This window comes from Naegleria fowleri (genome assembly GCF_008403515.1).
Source record: "Naegleria fowleri strain ATCC 30894 chromosome Unknown tig68, whole genome shotgun sequence".
NCBI classification, from domain to species: domain Eukaryota; phylum Heterolobosea; class Eutetramitea; order Acrasida; family Naegleriidae; genus Naegleria; species Naegleria fowleri.
Genome location: NW_025408000.1, coordinates 268,364 through 292,285, shown reverse-complemented (window position 1 = coordinate 292,285; position 23,922 = coordinate 268,364). Strand labels below are relative to the sequence as shown.

The 23,922-nt window shown below is 35.8% G+C and overlaps 9 protein-coding genes across 9 annotated transcripts; 5 read left to right on the top strand and 4 right to left on the bottom strand.

Moving 5' to 3' along the window:
* Window positions 1-1,329: 1,329 nt before the first annotated feature.
* FDP41_009305 (uncharacterized protein) lies at window positions 1,330-4,145 on the top strand (the record flags this gene model as incomplete). The annotated part of the gene is made up of 2 exons (XM_044713250.1): window positions 1,330-2,486; window positions 2,558-4,145. The coding sequence occupies 2 exons, from the start codon at window positions 1,330-1,332 to the stop codon at window positions 4,143-4,145; spliced, it is 2,745 nt and encodes a 914-aa protein (XP_044557117.1).
* A 2-nt stretch (window positions 4,146-4,147) lies between these two features.
* On the bottom strand, window positions 4,148-6,537 carry FDP41_009304 (uncharacterized protein; the record flags this gene model as incomplete). Its single annotated transcript, XM_044713249.1, has 2 exons — window positions 4,148-4,159; window positions 4,231-6,537. 2 exons carry the CDS (start codon window positions 6,535-6,537, stop codon window positions 4,148-4,150), a joined length of 2,319 nt encoding a protein of 772 aa, XP_044557116.1.
* Window positions 6,538-6,654: 117 nt separating this feature from the next.
* On the top strand, window positions 6,655-11,452 carry FDP41_009303 (uncharacterized protein; the record flags this gene model as incomplete). The annotated part of the gene is made up of 4 exons (XM_044713248.1): window positions 6,655-10,314; window positions 10,367-11,036; window positions 11,082-11,223; window positions 11,275-11,452. 4 exons carry the CDS (start codon window positions 6,655-6,657, stop codon window positions 11,450-11,452), a joined length of 4,650 nt encoding a protein of 1,549 aa, XP_044557115.1.
* Window positions 11,453-11,480: 28 nt separating this feature from the next.
* FDP41_009302 (uncharacterized protein) lies at window positions 11,481-11,858 on the top strand (the record flags this gene model as incomplete). Its single annotated transcript, XM_044713247.1, has 3 exons — window positions 11,481-11,538; window positions 11,599-11,691; window positions 11,749-11,858. 3 exons carry the CDS (start codon window positions 11,481-11,483, stop codon window positions 11,856-11,858), a joined length of 261 nt encoding a protein of 86 aa, XP_044557114.1.
* Window positions 11,859-12,333: 475 nt separating this feature from the next.
* On the bottom strand, window positions 12,334-13,086 carry FDP41_009301 (uncharacterized protein; the record flags this gene model as incomplete). The annotated part of the gene is made up of 1 exon (XM_044713246.1): window positions 12,334-13,086. The coding sequence occupies one exon, from the start codon at window positions 13,084-13,086 to the stop codon at window positions 12,334-12,336; it is 753 nt and encodes a 250-aa protein (XP_044557113.1).
* Window positions 13,087-13,433: 347 nt separating this feature from the next.
* Window positions 13,434-14,723, top strand: FDP41_009300 (uncharacterized protein; the record flags this gene model as incomplete). Its single annotated transcript, XM_044713245.1, has 1 exon — window positions 13,434-14,723. One exon carries the CDS (start codon window positions 13,434-13,436, stop codon window positions 14,721-14,723), a length of 1,290 nt encoding a protein of 429 aa, XP_044557112.1.
* A 57-nt stretch (window positions 14,724-14,780) lies between these two features.
* FDP41_009299 (uncharacterized protein) lies at window positions 14,781-15,551 on the bottom strand (the record flags this gene model as incomplete). Its single annotated transcript, XM_044713242.1, has 1 exon — window positions 14,781-15,551. One exon carries the CDS (start codon window positions 15,549-15,551, stop codon window positions 14,781-14,783), a length of 771 nt encoding a protein of 256 aa, XP_044557111.1.
* A 54-nt stretch (window positions 15,552-15,605) lies between these two features.
* Window positions 15,606-21,445, bottom strand: FDP41_009298 (uncharacterized protein; the record flags this gene model as incomplete). The annotated part of the gene is made up of 2 exons (XM_044713241.1): window positions 15,606-15,872; window positions 16,043-21,445. 2 exons carry the CDS (start codon window positions 21,443-21,445, stop codon window positions 15,606-15,608), a joined length of 5,670 nt encoding a protein of 1,889 aa, XP_044557110.1.
* Window positions 21,446-21,874: 429 nt separating this feature from the next.
* Window positions 21,875-23,874, top strand: FDP41_009297 (uncharacterized protein; the record flags this gene model as incomplete). The annotated part of the gene is made up of 2 exons (XM_044713240.1): window positions 21,875-23,642; window positions 23,717-23,874. The coding sequence occupies 2 exons, from the start codon at window positions 21,875-21,877 to the stop codon at window positions 23,872-23,874; spliced, it is 1,926 nt and encodes a 641-aa protein (XP_044557109.1).
* Window positions 23,875-23,922: the final 48 nt, after the last annotated feature.

Genomic DNA, 23,922 nt, shown 5'->3' with positions numbered 1-23,922 from the left:
TATTGATTTTTTGATGAGCAGTATGTAAATTCTGTCTTCACCACTTATTCATCACCAACTTCGAGATCTCTTTCTCACCTAATTTTGTGGCAATTATCAGAATGATTGTTCATGTGAAGGGTAGAGAATATATATATTTTTATTTAAAGAAATAGTAGTTTTTTCATCTTTTCTGACAGCTGAAGAAACTAAGATTCATTCAAGCATTGCTTTGCACATGATCAGAAGTACTCTTTTTAAGAATTCATTTGTTGTCTAACCAATTTCAGCTTGTTCAATTTGCACAACATGCAAAAAGACCAAAGGCATTCTAAAGGAGTAAACAATGGAGGATGTGTAAGGCTGTGTGAAATAATTGGATAAACAATAAGGAAATAATTCAATGAGACGACTCTCAGCCAATAATTGAACCCATAAAAAGAAACCTATTGGATACATGGCAATGATGAAAACATGCCAAAATCGAAAATACAACTTTGAGAGCAGAAACTCCGTGACAGCAAAAATTCCAACAATTCCATGAACAGCATAATTACTGTTTCAAAAAATGGATTTCGAAAAACGAAATAAAATTATAAAACACTTACAAATAACCATCCATTCTCAGTGGTTTATATGGTTCAAAAGGAGCCATTACCCAAAAACCAACACAAACAATAATGCACGATGTCACCATCAATTCACCCAAGATCCAAATGACATTCAAATCTTGTTTGGTCCATATTGCAGATTCAAGAATCGATGGATCCTCGCTTTGTTGTTTTCCTTCACTCGTTTTAAACCAACCGTAGTGAACAATTATTCCAATAACTGTGTGACAAGAGAAATACAAAGTGAACAGCATAAAAGTTGCGTTCGTAAAGAAGGAGAAGAACGTCAAATGACTTCTGTCGAATAAAGACCAATTGATAGAGAAAAAGAGTGGCAAGCGACCAAACACAAACACATGATCTAAATATCAAATAATGCTGTGGAGTACTGAACAGAGTGAGAGGAGGAATTTGTACTTTTTGGAGAAAGAAGACTGGATTCAAATAGAAAGTGTGAATGTGATTGAATGTTGGAAGGCCTAGTTGTGTTAGGTTTGGAATTTCCATTATTTTGTTGGTGAGCAGATGCATCGGAATCCATAATTGCTGGGTCATGATTTTCTTTTTCTTCTTCATCACTGGACATAGCATTAGGCGACACGAAGGAAGAATTCTTTTTGACCTTACGCAAATCCATTCAGTGAGTGCAATTTGTTCATTCATAGGGTCACTGTGTGGCAGTGACAATGACTGGATCATTGGGATCGAGAAAACCTCTCTTCATTCCGAGAACAAAAAAATGCTTCCACCCTCTGATGAAATTGCCACACACACCATCGTGAGCGGCGAGAATCAGCACAAGACATCCCAAACAACAACTACCGAGAAGGAAATAATTTTGAGGGATGATTATGAAATCACTAGTGATGATCAAGACGAAGATGAAGACTTGGATTTGTTTGCAGAGGAATGGGAAGAAGATGATGAAGAATGTGCTGAAAATGGAGACATTATCATCGGGAATTACTCTGATGATGAGATGCTTTATTCTCGCACCGATCGCCCATCCAGAGCACCCTATCAACCATCTTCTGTTGTGATAGACTTGTCTTGCGCTGATTTTCTTTATGACTCTTCAGACGATGCTTCCACGGAAGAGGACACCTATGGTGATGAATCAACGTGCCTGATTGAGCCACCTAACGAAATTAATCAGTCCATTCAAACTCATATCGCCAATTTTCAACAAAATTTTAGATTTAATAATCAAGCAATATTAAGAAAGTTTAATGATCGAGATGTTACCTCGATTCAAGAAGCCTTGAAAATTCACAAAGAAAGGCTAGAGGATATCAAAGAGAAACTACTTGAATCAGGATATAATTCTCTCACTGCACTCGATCCAACTTTAACAGAAATTTGTGAACATGAGTTAGCTTTACGGCTTCTTGAAAACCCAATGATATTTTCAACTCGAAACGATATTTCCTTGAACACAAATAAGAGAAAATCCAAAACTGCTTCATCGTCTATTGTTATAGATGATGGTGACTTTATTGATGACAGTGAGGTACCTGAAGAATTACCAACACCAAAAAAACTGAAAAAGACTGTCAAAAATATTTTGATTCTAAGCCAAGAAGAAAAAGAAATAGCGAAGGAGATTGTAAAATATATTAGCAAAGACAATTATGAAATGGTCAAAAAATATCACAAGCAATTTTTAATTGGCAAACTGTCGTATGGTGTAGTGCTGGAAAGCAAATTATCGTACTACATTAGAAATAGAGAGTTGCAAATTGTTTTAGACAAAGAAAGAAAGAAATTAAAACATCAAGAAATGCAATCAGAAGAAAGGCAAGAAACTTTGATACAACAAGAAACGTCGTTCTCCTCACAAAGTATTGGATCGCATACCTACAAATTTCCTGAATATGCGATGCTTCATCAAAAGGAGTGTGTATCATTTGCAGTAGAAAGGATGCTACAAGGCAAATCTCTAATTATTGCTCACCAAATGGGTTTAGGAAAAACGCTCACTGTACTACTTTATATAACTATAATCGTCTTCAACCTCAAAAAAAAACCCTTCACTATTTAGTATTAGTTCCAAAATCCAACATTGAGCATTTTTCTAACGAATACAGAAGTCACTTTTTACCTGAACCATTCACGAAAATAAGCATTATCAAGAGCAAGGACACATCGGATATAGATTCATATCACAATGGAGGAATGCTGGTAATGACATATGATAGATGCTTGAATATGTTGAAGGACTATGAAACAGAAAAAATTTTAGTTAACAACACAGATATATTGGCCATTGATGAAGCCCATGTGATCAAAAATAAGGAAACAGTAAGATTTATGCAATTTTCAAAGTTTAAGAAAGCTCTAAAAATATTAGTGACCGGAACGCCACTTCAAAACAATATTGGAGAGATGTTCAACTTAATCCAATTTATAGAGCCTAATAATCCTTTTGTCAAAGTTCTGGAGCCTTACTTTCAGTCTCACTTCGTAAAATACTTGGCCGAACACAAGCCATTCTCTAAAGATGGGCTATTGAGAACTCAGTTGTTTAGACATTACTTCAAAGATCTTATCCATAGAGAGGTGTCCATTAGAGAATTGGAGTTGATACAAGAAAAAAAGAATGATTTTATTATTGAATATACTCTTAACGAGACAGAAAAAAGTATTTACAAAGAGATTCTTGATTTAAAGAGCCAGATGGGAAGATCTTCCTTTTTTTCATCTTACTTTTACGAAAGAGTGTGTTTAGATTGTTGTAGCTATTTTTTTCAAAGCGATAATTCAAAGCTTGTAGAAGAAATACGTGCAACAAGTTATGAAGACGAACGGACAAATAATACAAGTTCTGTATTCTTTGAGAAGATTAAGGAAAAGCTACAAAAATATTCATATCGTAAAATTGAGTGTTCTCGCATACGCATTTTAAGATCAATTGTCTCTAACATCATTTTAAGAGGAGAAAAAGCTGTAATTTTCACTGGCTTAATTTGTTATGCTCCAACAGTTAAAGAACAGTTAGAACAAGACAAAAAGGTTCGTTGCGAAATATATTCAGGAGAATTGACAGACAAGCAACGATCCGATGTATTGCAAAAGTTCAGAAATGGAGAGAAGAACGCTCTGATTATTAGCAAAAATGCTGGTGGAGTTGGAATTGATCTTACTACAGCACAACATGTAATTTTATTCAATCTTGATTTCAACTATTCAAAGGATGATCAAGCAATTTTTAGATTGTTGAGAAAAAATCAACAAAAAGCGGTGACCATTTACAGGTTGGCATGCCAATCCTCGATTGATGACAAATTATTGGAAATTCAACAAAACAAAAAAATTGTATCTCAAATGGCTCTGGATGAAATTGCCAGCAAACCCTCGGATTGTGAGAGTTGTGTTGACGAGAAAGTTTGCAAGATGGTTTTTCAAACTTCTACATTAACCAGCTCCATGAAAAAGATCATAAAAAGCATCCGTATATTCAATCCAACCGATACACAAGAAGGAGTCACTAAGGAAGAAATTCAAACTCACAAAGAATTGTTCGAAAAAGACACAACTCAAGTAAAACTTATTTAATGTTAGAGAGCAACCTTTTCACAATAACATTATCAGAAGCAAGTATGACATCAAAGGGTGAATGGAGAACGATATCTCCAGCTACATTCTTTCGAGTGATATGTCCTTCTTGTGTCAGTAAAACCAAACCATCTTTGATGTCTCCAAAGTTTTTTCTGAAATCTTCTTGTAGAACTTGTTCATATTTTCGTTGAAAACTTTCAGCATCAATCTCACCATAAAACTTTTCCTGCTCAGCTGCCACACAGCTCAACACCACAAGAATCTCAATGGCGGTTTGAGTGAGACCTTTAAGTGGGTCATGCTTCTTCCTGAATCCAATAGTACAAAGTTGAAGCATTCTTTTCACAGTTAATGTTTTAGCCTCTGGCATTAAATGTCCATCTACGAATGATTTGATTTGTCGAAGATCTTGCTTGTTCTTGAGATAATTCATCATCTTGTCAAAGATCTCTACACTGATTTTTCCTTCATATTCGCTAATAAGTATCTTCTTAATATCTTCACTCTCGTATTGGTTAAAAGTCAATGAATATGGAAGTGCACTTTTCGTAGGTGGGTCATTAGTCACGGCAATGACAATAATTTTTGATTTTCTGATTTGGTCCAAATACTTGCTATGTCGTGTAAATGAAAATTCATCCAAATATATCAAAACTGGTTTCTTTCTATTGTTGAAATGGCTCAATAGTCGAGGAGCCAACTCTGATTTCCTTGATATCTCACCTTTTACAATATTCTGGAAAAGTAGTAGCAATAAATCTGATCCTTTTGCATATCCAGCAAGATTAAACTTGTACTTGTCTACTTTTATCACTGAATCGAAAATAGAAGAGACAACCAATGATTTTCCTTGACCATTCGTTCCATAGACATATAATACATTTTTCCTCAAATCATGATTAAAGAATTGAGTCTCAATGAAATTTGTGATAGAGTCACATTCCATCTTTCTTGGGAAAATATTAACACGGTGTGTGAATATTTGAGGTCGTTCCACTTGTTGAGAAGAATTGGCATCTTCTGCATCGTCATTCATCATGTCATTATTCTCTTGTTTGCTCTTCTCAGAAGATGTATTCATAATAGAAGGTGGCTGGTGATGACCATCCACAGATGAATCATTCATTTGTAAAGATTCGCATGAAAAATTATTTGTTGGATTTGCTTTTGGCTTTTTTGATTCTTTTTCAAAGGTCTCTGAGGGAGGTAAGACTGGATCAGAAGAATCTATATTGGTTTGTGAATCTGAGGCTTTTGAACTTTGAAGAGTTTTGGCTTTACGTTGCTTTCTTCTCATTCGACTCGTTTTCACTTCAAGGATTGGTTCATACGATTCATCCATCTTAACAATACCACCACCACAGGTTGTGGGAACTGCTTCACTCTTTGGAATGCTACTCTCTATTTCTTTTGTGTGTGACTTCTCAGTATGTGGTAATGTTTCAAAGGTAGGTGTTGTTGTTTTTCTGTGCTTTCTTTTCAGTGTTTTAATTGGAATGTTATCAATAAAAGAGAAGTCCATAGGTTCGTCATTCTTGTTTGCTGTTACATCTTCTTCCTGTGGAGTTGGTTCCAAAAAGATTTTAACTCGTGTCGTTGCTCTTCTTCTTCGACGAGCTTTCGTGGGCGTTGTTGAAAATCGTTCTTCATTTTCACAAGTAAATGAAATGGAGTTTTGAGACTTCTCATTGATGGAAATGGGACATATATCTACTGTTTTGAAAGTACTAGTAGTAGTGGTGGTAGTGTTTGGTTGTTGCTGTTGTTGTGTTGAACATGGAATTGTTGTTGTTGTAGTCGTGGAGGCCTGCATCACCACATCTGAGGTTTCAATGCTTTCATGAATGTGTTGTGGTGGTGGTGATGGTGATGAGGACGAATGACCTGGACTTCCACAAGTTTCTACGGCGACTTCATGATTGGAAGATTTAAAAGTGTTCTTGGAAGGAGAAGTCAGAAGAGTAATCCTCTTGCTTTGACCCTCTTTCAGAAAGTGGTGATTGTTGGTGTTTTCAATCAATTGCAAAATCCGACCCGAACGATTTCGTGCCTTATAGACGCTTTCCCAAAGCTTGGACAAATGTTGATTTGAAAATGCTGAGGTGTATCCTGCCCATGTAATATCGTAATATCGAATACAATAGGAAGAAACATCTTCTGGAATTGGGCATCGGAAATGCTCATGTAGAAAGTATTTGATTAAAGTATCAAAGTCCATATTCTTAACGATGGAATTGACCGAAAAAAGTACAGCATCATCTCGATAAATGATCCGAGCATCAAATGGCTCGGAAGATGTTTGAGAGTCGGTCCAAGTGGATAGTGCAACACCATCCGTCGGAGAGGACAATCCATGAAGCAATTCTTGATGTTGTTGTGTTTGAAACATAGGGTGAATATAGCTGATGTCGTTTTTTTTAAAATGTGAATGTTAACGGTTGGTCGAACTTTTTTTGGCGGGAATTCATCTTGAGCACTTTGAAAAAATTAGCCGAACTTTCCAGCCATGTCTTCCGAACATCAGAAGGATGATCAGCTAGAGGCCTCACACCCAAATTTATTATTGCAGGATGGATATTTTCATAAATGCGGAAAGGGAGCAACTGGATCATTGTTTAAAAGGAGGTTCTTCCGATTGTATGAGAACCGGATTGAATACTGTACTTCTCCGAAAGATAAGAAGATTAAGGGAGAGTGTAAAATATCGGATGTTTTGAGAATTGAAGATGCTTTCCACGGGCCTCAAAATTACAGATCGTATGGTCTGTCAATCATTACCCCTAAAAGAACTTACAAAGTTTGTTTTGAAGATGATGCTACAAGACAAATGTTCAAAGACATCATGACAAGGCTCATCGATAAGCAATCAGAAATGGAAGATCGTCTTCACGAAGAAGAAGAAGAAGAAGGGTCTGAAGAGAATACTTTAACAACCGATTCAAGTGAAATAGGGGATGAAAACAATGGGGAGAATGATGACATAGATCTTGATGATAACTTTGATGAAGAGTTTGAAGAGAATCCTCTGTATGGAAAGTACATGGAGTCATCTTCCGAGTGGGAGGCGAATTTAAGCTTTAATCGAATTAAGAATTTTCCAGATTCCTCGCTTAAAGAACATATAGGGTCCTTTCAAAGCGATGATAATGTCTTTTCTAGTGATGAGCTTATATCTCCAAGACATGATCTTTTCTCAGGTACTCCTCCATCTTCCCAAACGTTAGAAGAATTTAAGAAAGAAGACTGGAGTGACAACAGTGAAAATCATGAGGATGTTACTCATGTCCGCCCTTCTAAAAAGCAACTAGAAGAAACTAATAGCATTTTTGAGGAAGAAGAAGTCCTTATATCAAAGGGTAGTCATTTCGAAATTCAGACAAAAATCCTCTTTCCTGAGAAAGATGAGATGGAACTGATTGAGGAAGAAGAAAAAGTCAGAAAACTTTCAAGCAAAGATGAGCATAAAACCTTATTGGCAGAAGATCATTTGAACATAGGATCAACCAAAAATTTCAGTGAAAAGATGACAGAGAATCATGAATCGGAAATTTATTGGAGTGGAGTTGTTAAAAAGATTGTGAAGGTGTTAAAGAATGTAAAAATTGATGACAGAAGTCTTGTGATTACAAACGGTGGTATTTATTTGCTTGGAACGAAATCACGAGGTTTTGAATTCAAAACAAGGGTGGGATTTGACGATATATCTTGCATCTTAATCAACGCTTATGAGAGTGAAGATAATGATACTATTTCAATTCAGCTGAGTAATCCAACAATCAACAATGGTCACGATATGCTGCTTTCATTTCAAGAAAAAACCAAAGAGAAATTTTTAAACCACCTCAAATATGCTTACGAACGAATGATTCACAAACAACTTGTGATTCATGCTGTAGATGATGTGACTTTATACTCAAGATGCAAAAAAGGAGATAAAAAGCCTGCACCTGTTCCTATTTCAAAAGAGGATATAATTACATCATCAGACAATGATTTTGCGAAACTTGTTTCTTATTCTGAATGGAGAACTATATTTAGGAGGTATGGAGACAAGCGCGTTTGTTTCAGTGAGGAAGCTGCATCCACAGCGAAGAAAACATTTTATGTCGTAACTAATATGGCTGTAATCAAAACATTGGACACTAAGGTCGAACGAAGAGTAGATCTACAAGACATTACTGAAATATGGATTGACAGTGCAGTCAAGGACAGTTTTTTGTTGAAAGTTCCGTCAGAATACGACTTTTTGATTAATAATATCCAAAAACGAGTAGAGGCCATACAATGCATTCAAGAAGAACTGAATAAGCTAAATGTGGAGTTTAAAGTAATCCAAACAGCAAACGTTCAAGAGAAGGGCCAACTTAAAAAGACGCAAGCGTACCGAATGAAGATGAAAAGGCAAAAAGATCCAAAGAAAGTTAGAGAACGACTGCTTCAAGCTGTGAAATCTAAGGACTTGAATCAACTGGAGAAAGCAATTATTTCTGCAAGAGTTGCTAATCTTACAAATGACAAACTATATTCTCTTTGCGAGCAACAAGTCAAGAATATCAAAGATGCAACGGTTGTCAAAGAAGAGATGGAAGAGGCCTTTAACTCCCAAAATTTGAAGAAAATGAGAGATCTTCTTAAACAAGCAGAACTTCTTCGGCCTCATCTTACTCAGTTAATTCATATCATGACGCCAAAGTACACAGAGATTGTCAATACCAAACTTTTTAAGAAGAAAATGGAGCAAGCAATTAACAACAAAGACTACAAATCGATGAAAGAAATATTTGCAAAAGCATTACAGGTTGGCCTTGATAAGGAGGTTGAAAAATATAAACGAGAGTACGATGCGAATATTCAAAAAGATAACCTCAGAGAACTGCTCGCACAAAGTACAGCCAATCGAGATGGAGACGCAATCAGGTTGATATTACTCCATGCAAAGAGCTTAGGTATTGAGCATGAAAAACCTTTCCAGGAAGCAAAAAACACAATAACCCAATGCAAAGAGGAAACAAGAATGAAAAGAAGGTTACTAATGGCCGTTGATGAGGCAAACGAAACAGGAAATGTTGAAAGTGTGAAAGCTCTTATTATTGAAGCGAAAAATCTTTTGACCTCTACCTCTTCAGCACTTCATAACGTGATTGAAAACTCAGTCAAAGAGATGGAAAAGATTAAACAACGAGTTAAGGTTAGACAGGCTATGGAGGAGGCAATACTAAGAAAGGACAAAGTCGCTCTGGAAGAAATAATTGAACTCAACAAGAATGATGATAAACTGGACCTAAGTAGAGCATATAATTGTTTAGAATTAATTCAGGTTGACAGAGAGCAAGAACAGCTTGCCGTTATTTACAAACTAGAGGAAACTTTAGACTCTTATATTGTGATGTTTGAAAATGAACCAACAGAGGAGAACCAACAAAAGTTGCTTCAGGCAACCTATGAAGCTGAACGGTTTGGTGAATTGTCCGACTTGGTTGTTTCAGCTAGAAATTTAATACACAAGAAAAACATGCAGGCTAAAAGACGAGAAAGAAAAATTCTTTCTATCAAACACCGGTTAACTCAAGGTATAAAGGAAAGAGATATTGAGGCATTGGAAATTGTGTTGGAGGAAGGGCCTTCATTTCCTGAATTGGAGGATGAAGTTCAAATTGCAAAGCAAATGTTGACTGAATTGTATCTTCACTTGCATGCAAAAGAAAACCTGATGGCCTCACCAATATCTAAAAATGCAAGTGAGACACAATCGACCAAAGAACTCGAAGCATTCCTTAAAAACGCCCAACAATCTCTTGGTACTGTCGAAAAAACGGTTGAACTCAAACTTGACTTTGAAGATCTTTTAGAAAGAGGTGATGTGGTTGCCTTGGCTAAATTTCTTTACAAGAATCAAAACGTTCTTTCTAAAGAGGAAATTGAGAAAGCTTCTTCTGTGATGGAGGAACTTTCAAAACCAGCTGAACAAAAAGAGGAATCGGTGAAGACAAGGCCCATTTCCTCGAATTACCTCATTTCTGCTCTTCATAGCAATATTATGAATTTACTACGCTCGTGTGACTCTGACATTCTAGATCCAGCCACTGGACGATATATTGTTCACCTATTTCCTTTTGGTGAAGTCATTGTGAAGAATATTACATCAATTCTCTATCAGGACACACGAGTAAGTACAACAATTCAAAACCTTTTCTAACTTGCATTTCACATGAAATAAGCGACTTTATTGGATAAAAGAAAGAACACCCTATGACGTGTTCAAAAACCTCCAGTCAAGCGCGGTTCAGGAAATGCTAAGAGAATTCGAAGCACTTGATGCTGTTCAGCAACTTCCACAAGACAACTTTGGAAGAAGTGCGTCACTATTACTCATTCAGTTCTTTTTAGATTCTGATTTCTTTGTGTACGCAGCAAATCAACTTCTTCATGATGAAACCTATCTTTTAGAGTGTTATGAGAAATCCTCTCCGCTTGTTCAAGGACAATATAGGGACGAAGTGGTGGGAGTGTTCTCATTGCTGAACCAATTCGACTTTAGATTTGGATTAAGGAGTGAACGCATGTCAACAACACCAGTTTCAGAATTTTCTGCTGCCTTATCTCCATCAACATCTTCGCCACTGGACACCATGTCTTTGCATCCCATTCTTCAGCTTAAGGAAGCTGTCAAGTCCATTGTTCAGTTTTTCTTCATAAAGAAGAGCGTAGAAAAATTGGATTTGATAGACATTGGAAATGGAGCGAAATATGTTGAATTAGATGGATTGGTAAGAAAAAAGCTGTTTTATGCTTTAATGGATGTGTTTTTGAAAGGATTCAAGAGTTTTTCAATTTTTAAAACGTATCATCTGTGGAACGTAATTGAAGAGGCGGCCCGTCTAAAACAATGTAAGTATTATCCCAATGACATTGTGTGAGTCTAATCCCAAGAAGTTTCTGCGGTTGATATTGGAGGAATTGGAATTCCTTTAGCTGTGGAGAAGGTAAACAAAATTGTGGAGGAGAGGTTGATGCATAAACAGCTGTCCAATATCGAAGATTTGAAATTTCGAGCGTTTTTGTGCTATTCTCTCAAGTAAGTTGTTGGAATGAATTGTTTTGTGTTTATGATTTGAAATGAAAACAGCGATCATCAACTCTCATATTTCGTTCAGTCCATATTCAGGGAACAAGATTTGCTTGCAAATTATTATGAGCCTGATGCATTAGTAAGAAATCAAGGAATCAAAGAAAAGGTAGTGGCTTTGCTGTCCAAGCTTGACTCTTTGCCTTTTCATCTCTCCTTGACATCTGAATTGTTATAGACTTGCTTCAAAAACTTTTCAATAAAAAATGTCAGGATACAACGTTGAAAAAGAGATTGAGCATTTAGTGCACGAGATGAAGAGAAGTACGTATGATGACAATAAATGTTTGAAAATAATAATTTTGTTAAAAATCATCATCACAGTTGGAGGAAGTAGTGGAACCTGCACATTTGGTCAGCTTTTCCATGATGACAAAATTCAAAATTTATTGGAGTCTCTTGTCGGAACAATGAAAGGTATGTCATCATTTAATTCAAAAACTAATATCTTGTAACTTGTCACTTCAATAACAGCTGCTAAAAAGAGAAAGGTCATTGATTTTCAAGGAGAACTTTTGTTACAAGGCGTTCATGACAAAGTAGAGGTCAAGTTGTTGCAACCTGATTTCAAGGCATCTCAATAAAACTCCAAGAGCTCTACATCAAACACTATTGTCTTGTGTGGTGGGATGAGTCCAGGAAAACCATTCTCTCCATATGCTACATCGGGAGGCATTCTCACTTTTGCTCGTTCTCCCAAACTCATTTGTCCAACTCCTTCATCCCATCCCTTGATCACCTCCCCAACACCCAATCGGAATTTAAATGGTTTTCCTCGTTTTCTGCTACTATCGAATTCCTCTCCGTCATCGGACGAGTTATCGGAAGCAATCTATGTTTTGTTCAATTTAAGAAAATAGCAGTTAATGATGATCAAAACATGGTGACACCATGATGTGGTACATACATATCCTGTGTAATGAACACAAACGGTTTGCCCCGGTTTTGGAACGTTCTTTCCGTCGCCTTTAACAATGATTTCCAAAGATACACCCATGTTACTAGCTTACAATTTTTTTAAAAATCAATAATTTGTAAATTTTGTTTGGAGGGAAATGTTTACTTCTTCTTGCTGGCTTGACTTGCAACACTGTTAATCTTTTGTTGAATTAATTCTTGATCACCCAAGTAATAATGCTTAATTGGCTTCAAGTTTTCATCCAATTCATAGACCAATGGGACACCAGTTGGAATATTCAATTCAACAATTTCTTCTTCAGAAATGTTATCCAAATACTTCACCAATGCACGTAATGAATTACCGTGAGCAGCAATCAATACTCTCTTGCCTTCCTTGACGCTTGGTGCAATAACATCATTCCAATATGGGAGCACTCTGTCAACAGTCAATTTAAGTGACTCAGTTTTTGGTAATTCCTCTTGAGTTAATCCTTGATATTTTCTTTCATGGCCAGGATATCTCTCATCAGTAACTTCAAGAGCAGGTGGAGGAATGTCATAGGATCTTCTCCAAATCTTGACTTGCTCTTCACCGTGTTTCTCAGCAGTTTGAGTCTTGTTCAAGCCTTGAAGAGCACCATAGTGTCTTTCATTCAATCTCCAATGTTTGACAACAGGAAGATACATGGCATCCATAGTTTCTAATGCAATCCATAGTGTTTTGATGGCTCTTTTCAAAAAGCTTGTATAACACAAATCGAATTCATAGCCTTCTTTGAGAAGAATTTCACCAGCTTCTTTGGCTTCCTTGAGTCCGGTTTCGCTCAATCCACAATCGTACCATCCAGTAAATTTGTTTTCCTTGTTCCACTCGGATTCTCCGTGTCTGATTAATACCAATTTGTAGACCATGGTGGTGATGTTTTGTGTGATCGCGATGGTGTCGATGATTTTAGAGAGAAGAAAGACAACTCACAAAGATGTTAGCTTGAGTTATTTTTTTTGTTGGGGTGACGTCTAAAAAAGTAATTCGTATGAGGAAACACCTACAAATTTACATGTTTTTACTTGTAAAGCTTTTTATAATTGTTTGGGAATTGGTTTCTGTTGTTGAGTGAACTAAAGTTATTAAACTGTCGAGTTGAATAATGAGCATTCATGATGCAAGGCAAATTTCAAGTGTGTGTCGCAATGAGGATGATGGATTTGTGTTCAAGCTTGAACCTCTTCCATCCACTCGTTACGCTACACCACAAAAAATGAAAAACCAAGATGCATCTTCAACGACTTGCTCAGAGCGATCAGCAACAACATCATTGCTCTTTGATGGTGCGAGGCTCCGATCATTTCTTGTTCATGCTTCTTTGATGGCCATTCTCTTTGAATTGATTTTTAATTTTCTGATAATTAAATACGTGAAATATACAGAAATTGATTGGATTGCTTATATGCAAGAAGTAAAAGGATTTTTGAACGGAGATTGGGATTACTCTCATTTGCATGGACAAACCGGTCCTCTAGTGTATCCTGCTCTCTTTGTTTACATTTATTCTATATTGAATATTATTACCTTGAATGGATCAAGAGAAATTGGCCAAATTATTTTTGCGATTATTTATGTTGCTCTGTTTGCTGTAGTACTATTGATTTATGTTAGATATACATCATTTGATAAGAATAGCTTGACATATTATTGGATTATTATCATGCTAATGATCAGCAAAAGAATTCATTCAATATTTGTGTTGCGAATGTTTAATGACTGTATTGCAATGCTTTTCTTATATTTAGCAGTGTTTGCTTTCTGCAAAGATAATTTCAACTTTGGTCTTTTATTTTACAGCTGTGCATTGGGCGTGAAAATGAACATCTTGCTCTTTTTCCCAGCTGTTGGAATATTAACAGTCCAGAGATTTGGCTTTACATTCAAATCAATTTCAAAATTAGTCATCCTTGTTATTGGGCTTCAAATTGTATTTGCGTTGCCCTTCTTATACGAAAATGCCTATGAATATTTCCATTATGCTTTCGATTTTGGAAGAGAATTTACTTACACATGGACTGTTAACTTTAAATTTCTTTCAGAAGATGTTTTTAGATCAAAACTTCTCTCGAGGTCTCTATTGACTGGCCATGCTTTGATTTTGTTGATATTTATCTTATCAAAGTGGTGTGTTGGCGAGCGATTTAAGAATGTGTTTTTCTTATTATTTAAATACAAGAATGTAGAAAATAAGCCGCTCGATACCAATCACATCATTTATATGATGTTCACATCCAATTTTATTGGAATAATTTTTGCTCGCTCCTTGCACTACCAATTCTACGTTTGGTATTTCCACTCTACCCCTTATTTACTAATGTACATCCCATATTTCAAGTATAATTTAGCACGATTAGTTCTACTCTTATGTATTGAGATTGTTTGGAATGTTTATCCAAGCACTCCTCTCACCAGCATAGGCTTGCATGTTTGTCACGCCATTATTTTGCTTGGGTTGCTTTTCACTCCCTCACCTGCGTCACTCCCAAAAAGTCAAACAAATTAATGAACCTGCAGCAAACTGTTTATTCAGTGTTCAATAATAAATAGTGAGAAGATGAAACTAGCCTCCCTTCAAAGCACACACAAGTTGAAAAGTACAGTTATTTTCAATTCCAGGAATTTCTGACAAACGAGTTGTGTTGTTAGTGAATGGAATTATTCTGCCTTTCAGAACCAATCTCTGTTTCTGAATGGGAATTCCTATTTGTTGATAGACTATTTGTTGTAATTCTAGCAGCGTGCTACGTTCAATGTCGACTTGGTTGAAACAAATAGTTTGTCCACTTACTCCTTTAACCTGAAAATTGATGACATTTTTGTTGATCTCTTGGTTTATGACTGTGGCTCGAAGGTATTCAATGTGCTGCAAATGCTTCCGGTGTCTGTATAAATTTGTATCGTTGCAACTAGTTGTAAACGTGAATGTAACTTCATCGTCTTCCATTGAGTGTTGCTCTTGATGATGTTTTGCATCATCATCCTCTATGATATTTACATTTTCAATTTGTTGATGGTTTGTTTTTGGTGGAAAAATGTTGCAATTGTTTGATGAGTTGTTCAAAGTCTGAAGAAAGAGAGTATTGGTTGTAGAACTGAACGCTGAGTTGCATGGAGGGGAAGGAATCACGGAATCGGATATGGTTGAAAATTTCTTTTTTTTAAAATTTGATTCGTAGTCATTTGTTAAAGTGCAATAACTTTGATCGGACGTTGAAAGAAGGATGGGAAACTGGGGAACAAAATCTGGTTCGGTCTTGCACATTGAAGAAATAACAAAGTGATGAAAGGCTTGGTCACCCGACGAATAATTCCCAAAGGAGCGTTTGCTCATTTTTTTTTGAATTTTTTTATTCCTGATTTCTTTGGAAGCTCATTGGCGCTCATTTCACTTGGTTGTGGAAGAAATTTTGACAGTCTTGTTGTTTTCCTTGGTGCTGGTTGGTTTGGAAGAAGACTCTTTTCGTTCTCTTTCCTCGATTCTGTTGTTAATTGCATTTGTCTCTGCATCAAGCCAAAGTAAATGAGTGTTCATGACAAACAATTCATCTTCAACAGCAGAATTGATCATGTTGGAATTTGTTTCATAGTTTGAGGTCGCAATGGAAGAGCATAACATGCTACTATTTCCTCCCAAAAGGTCATTAATGACAAACTGCACACATGTGGCATTGAAAAGTGAGAATACCACATTTGAATGTAGTGATAAAAATTTCAATAATGAATGGATGTATTTCACATGATTCACATTAATGAATGGATATATTTCACATGATCAATCGTTAATGAATGAATATATTTCACATGCATTATTCAACCACATACCTTAATTATTTTCCACTTGTATTTGTAATAGGTGAAATGATGTCCTAATAAATAATAAATAAGTTTTGATTTCTCATTGTTGGTTAGAATTTTGGCTACTTTGGTTTTTGAATTTTGTAAATTAATTGAAGACTGTTGTTCATGAACAGGATTGGCAATTTTGGTTACATTGGATACTAATTCCTTAATAATATCCTGATTTTGTGATTCCTTCAAAATAGATTCTAACAATACATCTTCATTATTGTAATCTTGTTGTGAATCTTCAACTTTTGAATCACGTTCATCTGTAAGGTTGAAAAATTGTTTTCTATCTTTGGGAACAGAAATGGCATATCGATAAGAACATTCATATCCAATTTCTAATAAATCTCTTCGTGCTAGACTGCATTTGGATAGAATTCCAAGTAAATACAACATGGTACCTCTTAATGAGATGTCCTTACTTTGTTGTGCAATGAACACAAAATATTGAGCAACAGTATATTGTTCACTTCCGATAGTGTTGTTGTTGTTGTTACTATTTGTGGGAGATTGATTCCATCCATCAGTTGCATCTGTTGAATCGACATGTTGATCACTACTACTCTCTTGTTGAAGATGACTCTTTTCATATCCAATAATGACTTGTTGAATATATCGATTGCAATATTCATAACCAGTATTGGTACTGCAACAGAAAGCAAGAGACCACAAATGCACCAATTGTTGATTGTTAATTTGTCCACAATAATCAGAAGAGGAATCATTAAAATCTTGAGAAAGATTCGTATACGAGTTCGATTGAGAGCTATTGCCACCACTTGTTGCAACTAATACTTTCTGATAAACATTCAACAAATTCTGACACAATGAGTGAAGAGTTCTATTCTTATCATTGGTTAAAATTGTACACCCTTCCAATGTATGACACAATTCACCATACAAGTTACTTTGTAAAATAACTCCATGTTTGGCATAATCATAGGATCCACTCATATTTTGAGCTCCTTTTCCTGTTGGAGTGGATGTTGAAAGAGCAATGTGATGATGACTCGAAGGAGAAAGAGAACCAATCATCAATGAAGATGCAATGGTTGGAGGAAATGCAGAATGAATGGAAAGAGCATTCATTTGATAGAATCGATTGAGTCCATACTCGACTTGAAGTAAATATTGATGAGATTCTCTTTCAAACCATTCTTCTACAAGTTCCTGTAATAATTTGATATGATCACTACTTAGATAATCAATACCTTCTCTACAACTTGTCATTTTCAGTAAGAGATTCATTCCATCTCGACCATCTCGCATCACTTCAGCAATCACCTCTCTCGAAATATTCTGTGAAACAAAAGATCTAAGATTTTCATTGGATGTTGTATTGGAAGAGGACATTTGAATGAAAGAATTAGCAGATCGAGGAGATACCATCAATGCATCTTCGGTGGCACTCTCAAAATCAGACAAATCCGAAGAGGAGGAACCTCCAAAATTGGTGCAACACACTTCCGAAAGAATACTAATGGCGGAGAATCGCACCTTTTCCCAATCATCGTACAATTTGCTCGTCAATAAAGGAACACCCCAAGCATGAAAATTATTGGGATACGATTGTTGTTGTCGTATTAAATTTCTAATATATAATGTACTAATATATCGAATCGTATTGGAACCATTCATCATGGCTTCTTTCAAAATTTCTCTTGCTCGATCACTGAATGGGCGAGTATAGTCTAAACTTTTGATGATTAATTGACTGATGTCATCTCTCTTTGTGGTTAAATCTTTGAGTACATCAAAGATTCTCTCTTCTTCGAGAAGTTCTTTTCCTTTTATGGTACTACTCATTAATCCAATAATTGCAAAGTAGTCTCGTACCATGTACTTTTGAACTCGATCTTCACTTAATATTCTCTTATCAGAATCAATCAATTTTTGATCAGTTTTAGAAGTTGTCGCTTTTTGTGGAAACATTTTAGCCACTCGAACTTCAATTTCCAACACTTCATAAAATTGTTTGATAATATTACAACTTCTGATCAGTTGAATACCACTGTCATCCATATGCAATAAATTGTACAATAATTCATTGCACAATTTGGTATATCCGAGATTTGCTTCTTGATATTTCAATTCACTAAATGCTTTCTTATAGGGTTTGAAATAGCTGAGAATTCTTTTTAAAAGTTTTTCTTGTTTGGTGATCACTTCTTTCAATCGATGAGCCACTCTTAAAGGACCAAATATTAAACAATAAATTTTTTCCCAATTCCATCGTTTTGAATCCTTTGTTACAAGTACATTGCTCTCACGAATGAGTTTCTCAAAGGTTTGATCGTCCATGTCACTGTCAATCTGTGTCCTAATATAGAAAGAAGGAATATTATTGGTACTGAATTTGGAAAATCGATCATCACTACTGCTGTTCGAATCACTTGAAACTACACTCAAGTGACTGGGAGCTTGAATCATGGTATGGTCCATCATTGATGAAGAATTACCTCCCACATTATAACTATTGAAGGATTGTTGATAGAAAGCAGAGAGCATTGAAAGAGTTTTGTAACTGTAGAGATTATTCTTACTAATGCCAAGTAAAAAGTTTGCAATTTCAGTGTCAAATCGATCTTGCATGACTAGACATGTTTTCTTATTCAACAACATGTCACTAAATAACAAGACACTTTGTAAGAGTTGACTCGCTCTAAAGCTAATAAAGGCACGTTCTCCCTTATCCTCTTCATCATCATTTCCAATATTCAATTTATCTTTTAGAGCAGATGGATCCTCTTGTGTTTTAGTTTTTCCATTAATCATTGATTGCTTGGATAGATATAAAAGAGATTCAATCAATCCACTATCGATCAAGGTCAAAATGGTCATGGACAAGAATACAAAACAGATATTTACAACTCGATCTTCATCAGCACTGTGATCGGCATAGAAAGTAACATCATTGGTGAAACTCGTGTAAAAACCAGCCGATGATGATGGTGGTTGATTACCTCCGACTAGAACTGTCGTGGAAGATGCACTCAAATTTGTACCACCACCAACACCACCACCATTGATAGTACCACCAGCACCACCACCACCACCACTTGTACCAACACCAACGCCATATTGACCACCAGTACCAGCACCACCACCACCACCAGGTACTACAACATGAGTTCCATTGTTGATCACTCCAGAACTTGTCGTGAGTTGGTTGGTCGTCGTCGGATTATTGTTATTGTTGTTTGGAGGTAAATTCAAGGTGGAATTGTTGGTTGGATTCTTCTTTTTGAGAGATTGAGATCGATCCCTATAGAGAGATGAGCACTCATTGAAGATGGGTGGTATGAGATGATGATATTTGCTTGGAACACTTTGTTTGAGTATTTCAATGTATAAATCCAAGATCAAATGTTTCAATTGAGTTCTATTTGGAACTTTGAGTAAATTGGCAATCGTTCCAAGAATATTCACTTTGGTTTGATTCACAATAAATAATCCAGTCCATGATCTCATAAAGTACAAAATAATAGATTTGCTTCTTTCAAGTTCCACAACCAGTTGATTCAAGTCATCTTGTGCTTGTTGTGCAGCACTTGGATTTAACATGGCTGCATTATTAGCTGCAATAGTATATTGTTGATGAAGTTGACTATAATTGGTGAAAGGAGAAATTAAATATAAAAGATCAAGTAATCCCTTCTTCATAAACTTTCTTGTTCTAAACTTGTCACAAATATAGAGAATGCTAGAAAGAATACTTGAATGATACTGAGAGAATTTGTTGTTCAATAATAGCTCTACAAGATATTTAAATCCTCCACACTTGATGACAGTATCACAAAGTGATTCATCATAAACCAAACTATCTCTCAGTATTTCTATACAAACAGATTTGTAGGATTCTAAAAAGTATTGTTTCTTTTGATCATTGGCACTGCTACTCAAATTGTTTGTTGTGGCAGTGTTGGTATTACTGCCAGTTGCAGCAGAAGTTGTCGCATTTGGTGGAGGAGGATTTCCTCTTTGTGATGCAGTGTTAGAGGATTGTTGATCCATTTGTGTTTGCATTTGTAATAATGTTCCATCAATATAACTTAAAAAGTGAACAATTCCTTTCATGAAGAGAAATGGAATTTCAATTTTCCTTGTTGGAGGAGCAAAATATAGACCATATTGTTGTTGTTGTTTGGATTGTATTAATACAATAGATGATGAACCATTCACAGCAGCTGCATTCTTTCTCTTTACAATATTACTGCATAGAGTTCTCACCAATTCCAACACTTGAATTTTTTCTCGATCCGTGTCATTCAACATCATTTTAAAGATCAGCAAGTGACAATTGTATTTGTACCACAATACTTCAAATGGAAAATTCACAGGATCATTCTGAATGATATATCTCATACATCGGACAGTCAACGATCGAATGTATGAACTTCTGTGCAAAAGTAAATATCTCAAACATTTAATAAATAAATCCAAAACTGGAGAATATTCCCATAGTGACTTGTCAGCATTATAGATGCCAAAGAGTGTCATTGTAAAGTCTGATTTTAGTGTACATGATAAATAAATGACTTGTTCGAGTGCTTTGGCCTTTTCTTTGCCATCGGTATGAGTTTGTTTCAATTTGTGGATGACATCAGAGAGTTGTTTTTGATAGACAGCTATTTGTTCTTGAGAGAGTGGAACATTGATTGTTTCCTCTTGAACATAATGAGTGAACAAGTTCTGATGAGTGTTCAAATTGTTGTTGTTGTTGTTGTTGTTATGGTTGAGAATGTTTTGATGATGACTATGAGAATGTTGAGAATGTTGATGATGATGAGGAGAAGGATACGACAAGGTGCTACCGTTGTTAGAGACAATAGCAGCAGAGGAAGGCTTCAAGGTTGTTGTTGTTGTTGTTCCTGCTGTGCTCGAGTTCATCGTTGTTGTTGTTGTTGGGGTGGTGGTGTAAATCTTTGGACTCAAAGGAGAAGTTGGTAGTTGTGGTGGTGGTAGTACTACTTGCTCTCCGTGGTTGTTGTTGTTCTGATAATGATTCGAATGATTCTGTTGAGAATGATTAGTAATCGTGGGAGAGTGTGGTGAGACATTTCCTCCTGCAACTGTCCTATTACTAAAATTCGTGATCGTGGTCGATGTTGATCGTACATTGGCAGAGATTGGAGCAAGAGAAAGAGGTTGAACAATGATGACCTTGGGAGGTTGTTGCTGAGATGAGTTGTTGATGGTCATGTTGTTGGAGGAGGAGGAAGAAGAAGAGGCTGAGGCTGCTGTCAAAGTACTTGGCTGCGGACGAGGCGGAATTGGAGGAACACCAAGGTTGTTGTTGTTGTTGTTGTTGTGGTTGTTGTGGTTGTTCATCATCGACGAAGTGACAGAAGGAGTCGTAGTGGGAAGGTATGGACGCATTTTTGAAGGAGTGCCTTTTCATGGCTCACACACACACTTGTCACGACGGAATGTTCACTCGTCTCTTTAAAATAATATTTAATGATTCAATATTGCCTGTGTTTGGACAGAGGAGACTCAATATGAGAGAGAGATAATACAAGAATTTGAATAATGCAATTGTCAATATTGGCGTGAATGAAGAAGGTCTTGACCCTAATCGATCATGATCATTCTCTCGTCACACTACTCTTGTCATCAGAGAGAGTGGAATCCATTCAGTTTCAGTAGTAAAAATAACAATCGAGATTCTAAAAATTCAGAAGAGTGATGATGATGGTGGATGAGCCTTTGTAACCTCTCTTCTCGTTTGCAACAACAAAACCTTGTTTTTCCATAACAACAACTACTACTTCGCACATTGATAATAACGATCTTTTCGTCCTTCGGATGCCAATTTCTGAAATCGAATTGAACCAAGATCATCATGAATCATTCTTTCGTCATCTTGAACAATATTTACAAGATTTAAAAGAAGAAGAAGTCAATGTGAGTCTCACAAATTTCTCTTCTTCTCGACTCGGACCCGTTCTAGCATCTTCGTCGTTTGAATCTTCATCCGAAAATATCAATGGTTCAACCTTTGGAATGATTCAAGAAGTGAATAATAATGACCATCATCTCATCTCTCAAAAGACATTCCCTCTCTCCAGAAACGAGTGTTTGCCATCTTTGAATGACTCTTCTCAATCTGACTCAACCCAAATGGGATTTAATGGTTCCTCACAAAAAACCAGTTCATCCTCATCGAACGCTTTAATTTTTAATGGCTTAAAGTTTTTGTTAATTTGTGGCAAGAATTTGAGTAAGCACCAAGCGAATATTCATGTAAATAATATTTCAAAAAGAGGAGGTTTTGTGGAAATATTTAATAATCAAACATTGAGTGGTGAAGTGGATTATGTTATTTGTGGAAGTGAAAAATTTGAAAAAGTCAAACAATTAATGCCTCGATATAAGAATGTGGTTTCTCCAACGTTTATTATTGACTGTTTGCATGCTCAAAAGTTAATTAGTAATATTAAGAAATACAGCATTCAAATCCCAGAACAGACATCAAAAGAATCCTTCTCGCAATTATATTCCATTAACACTCCAAGCACCTCTCAAGAAACTACTTGTCTCTATCCTTCACATGAAAATAAGGAAAAAGACAATCCTTCACAGTTTGAAAATAAGGAAAAAGACAAGCAAGAAAGAAAAAATAGATTTTTAAATTCCTTTGTTTGTGTAAATTCCAATATCAGCAGCAGCAGCAGCAATAGTTGTGTCAATCAGGAGCTAGCAGATATGTTTGACAAACTATACAAGCATTACAATAGCATGAATGAACCTTTTAGAGCCATGGCATACAGAAAAGCTACAACTATACTTCGAGGAATTTCATTTAAAATAACAAGTATTGATCAAATAGCAGACATTCCTGGAATTGGAGATAAGGTTCGAGAAAAAATTAAAGAATATTTACAATTTGGAAAAATATCAAGATTAGAGAGTGTTCAAACAAATAATGTCAATACTGTGATTCAATCATTTACAAAAATATGGGGTGTTGGAACTAAAACTGCAGAAATTTTGTACTCTCAAGGATGTAGAAAAATAGAAGATATTGACACTTCTATTCTCAACCATCAACAATTAATTGGTTTAAAATATTATTATGAATTTCAAAAAAGAATTCCAAGGGAAGAGGTTAAACGAATTTCCAAAATTGTACAAAATATTGCACGCAAAATTTCTTCCAACATCATTTGCGAAGCTGTTGGCTCGTTTAGAAGAGGAAAACCAGATTGTGGCGATGTAGATATTTTAATTAGTGTGAGAAATGGAGCCGATGATGTTTACAGCAGTAGTGCTGACAGTAGTGACAGCGTGTCAAACATTGAAAATTTCTCATTGGATGGATTACTACAAAAAATTGTGTCGAAATTGCAAGATATGAAAATAATTACTGACACTCTTTCCATGTCATGTAAACTCCATCTAGAGGAGGATGAAAATGATACATTTATGGGAGTTTATTGTTTTGAGGATGTTGGAATTCATCGTCGCATCGATATTAAGGTGTACCGAAGAGAACATTACGCTTTTGCTTTGTTGTATTTTACTGGAAGTGATCATTTCAATCGATCGATTCGATTGCTTTGTAGAAAAAAAGGTAAGTTGTTGATTGTTCTCTCTTCTTGACAACAACAACACGTCCATATCATATGATGATATTATTAATTTCAGGATATTCTCTTTCTGACAAATCTCTATGTGCAAATACGATCAGAGACAAAAAGAGCAATCGAATACACGATGGAGTTAAAATACCATGTGCGACTGAAAGAGAAATATTCGAAAAGATTGGGATTCCTTACAAAGAACCACATGAACGAGATGTTTGAATAAGCTGCTGATTATTTAAAGAAATAATGTAGACACAATATTTATTG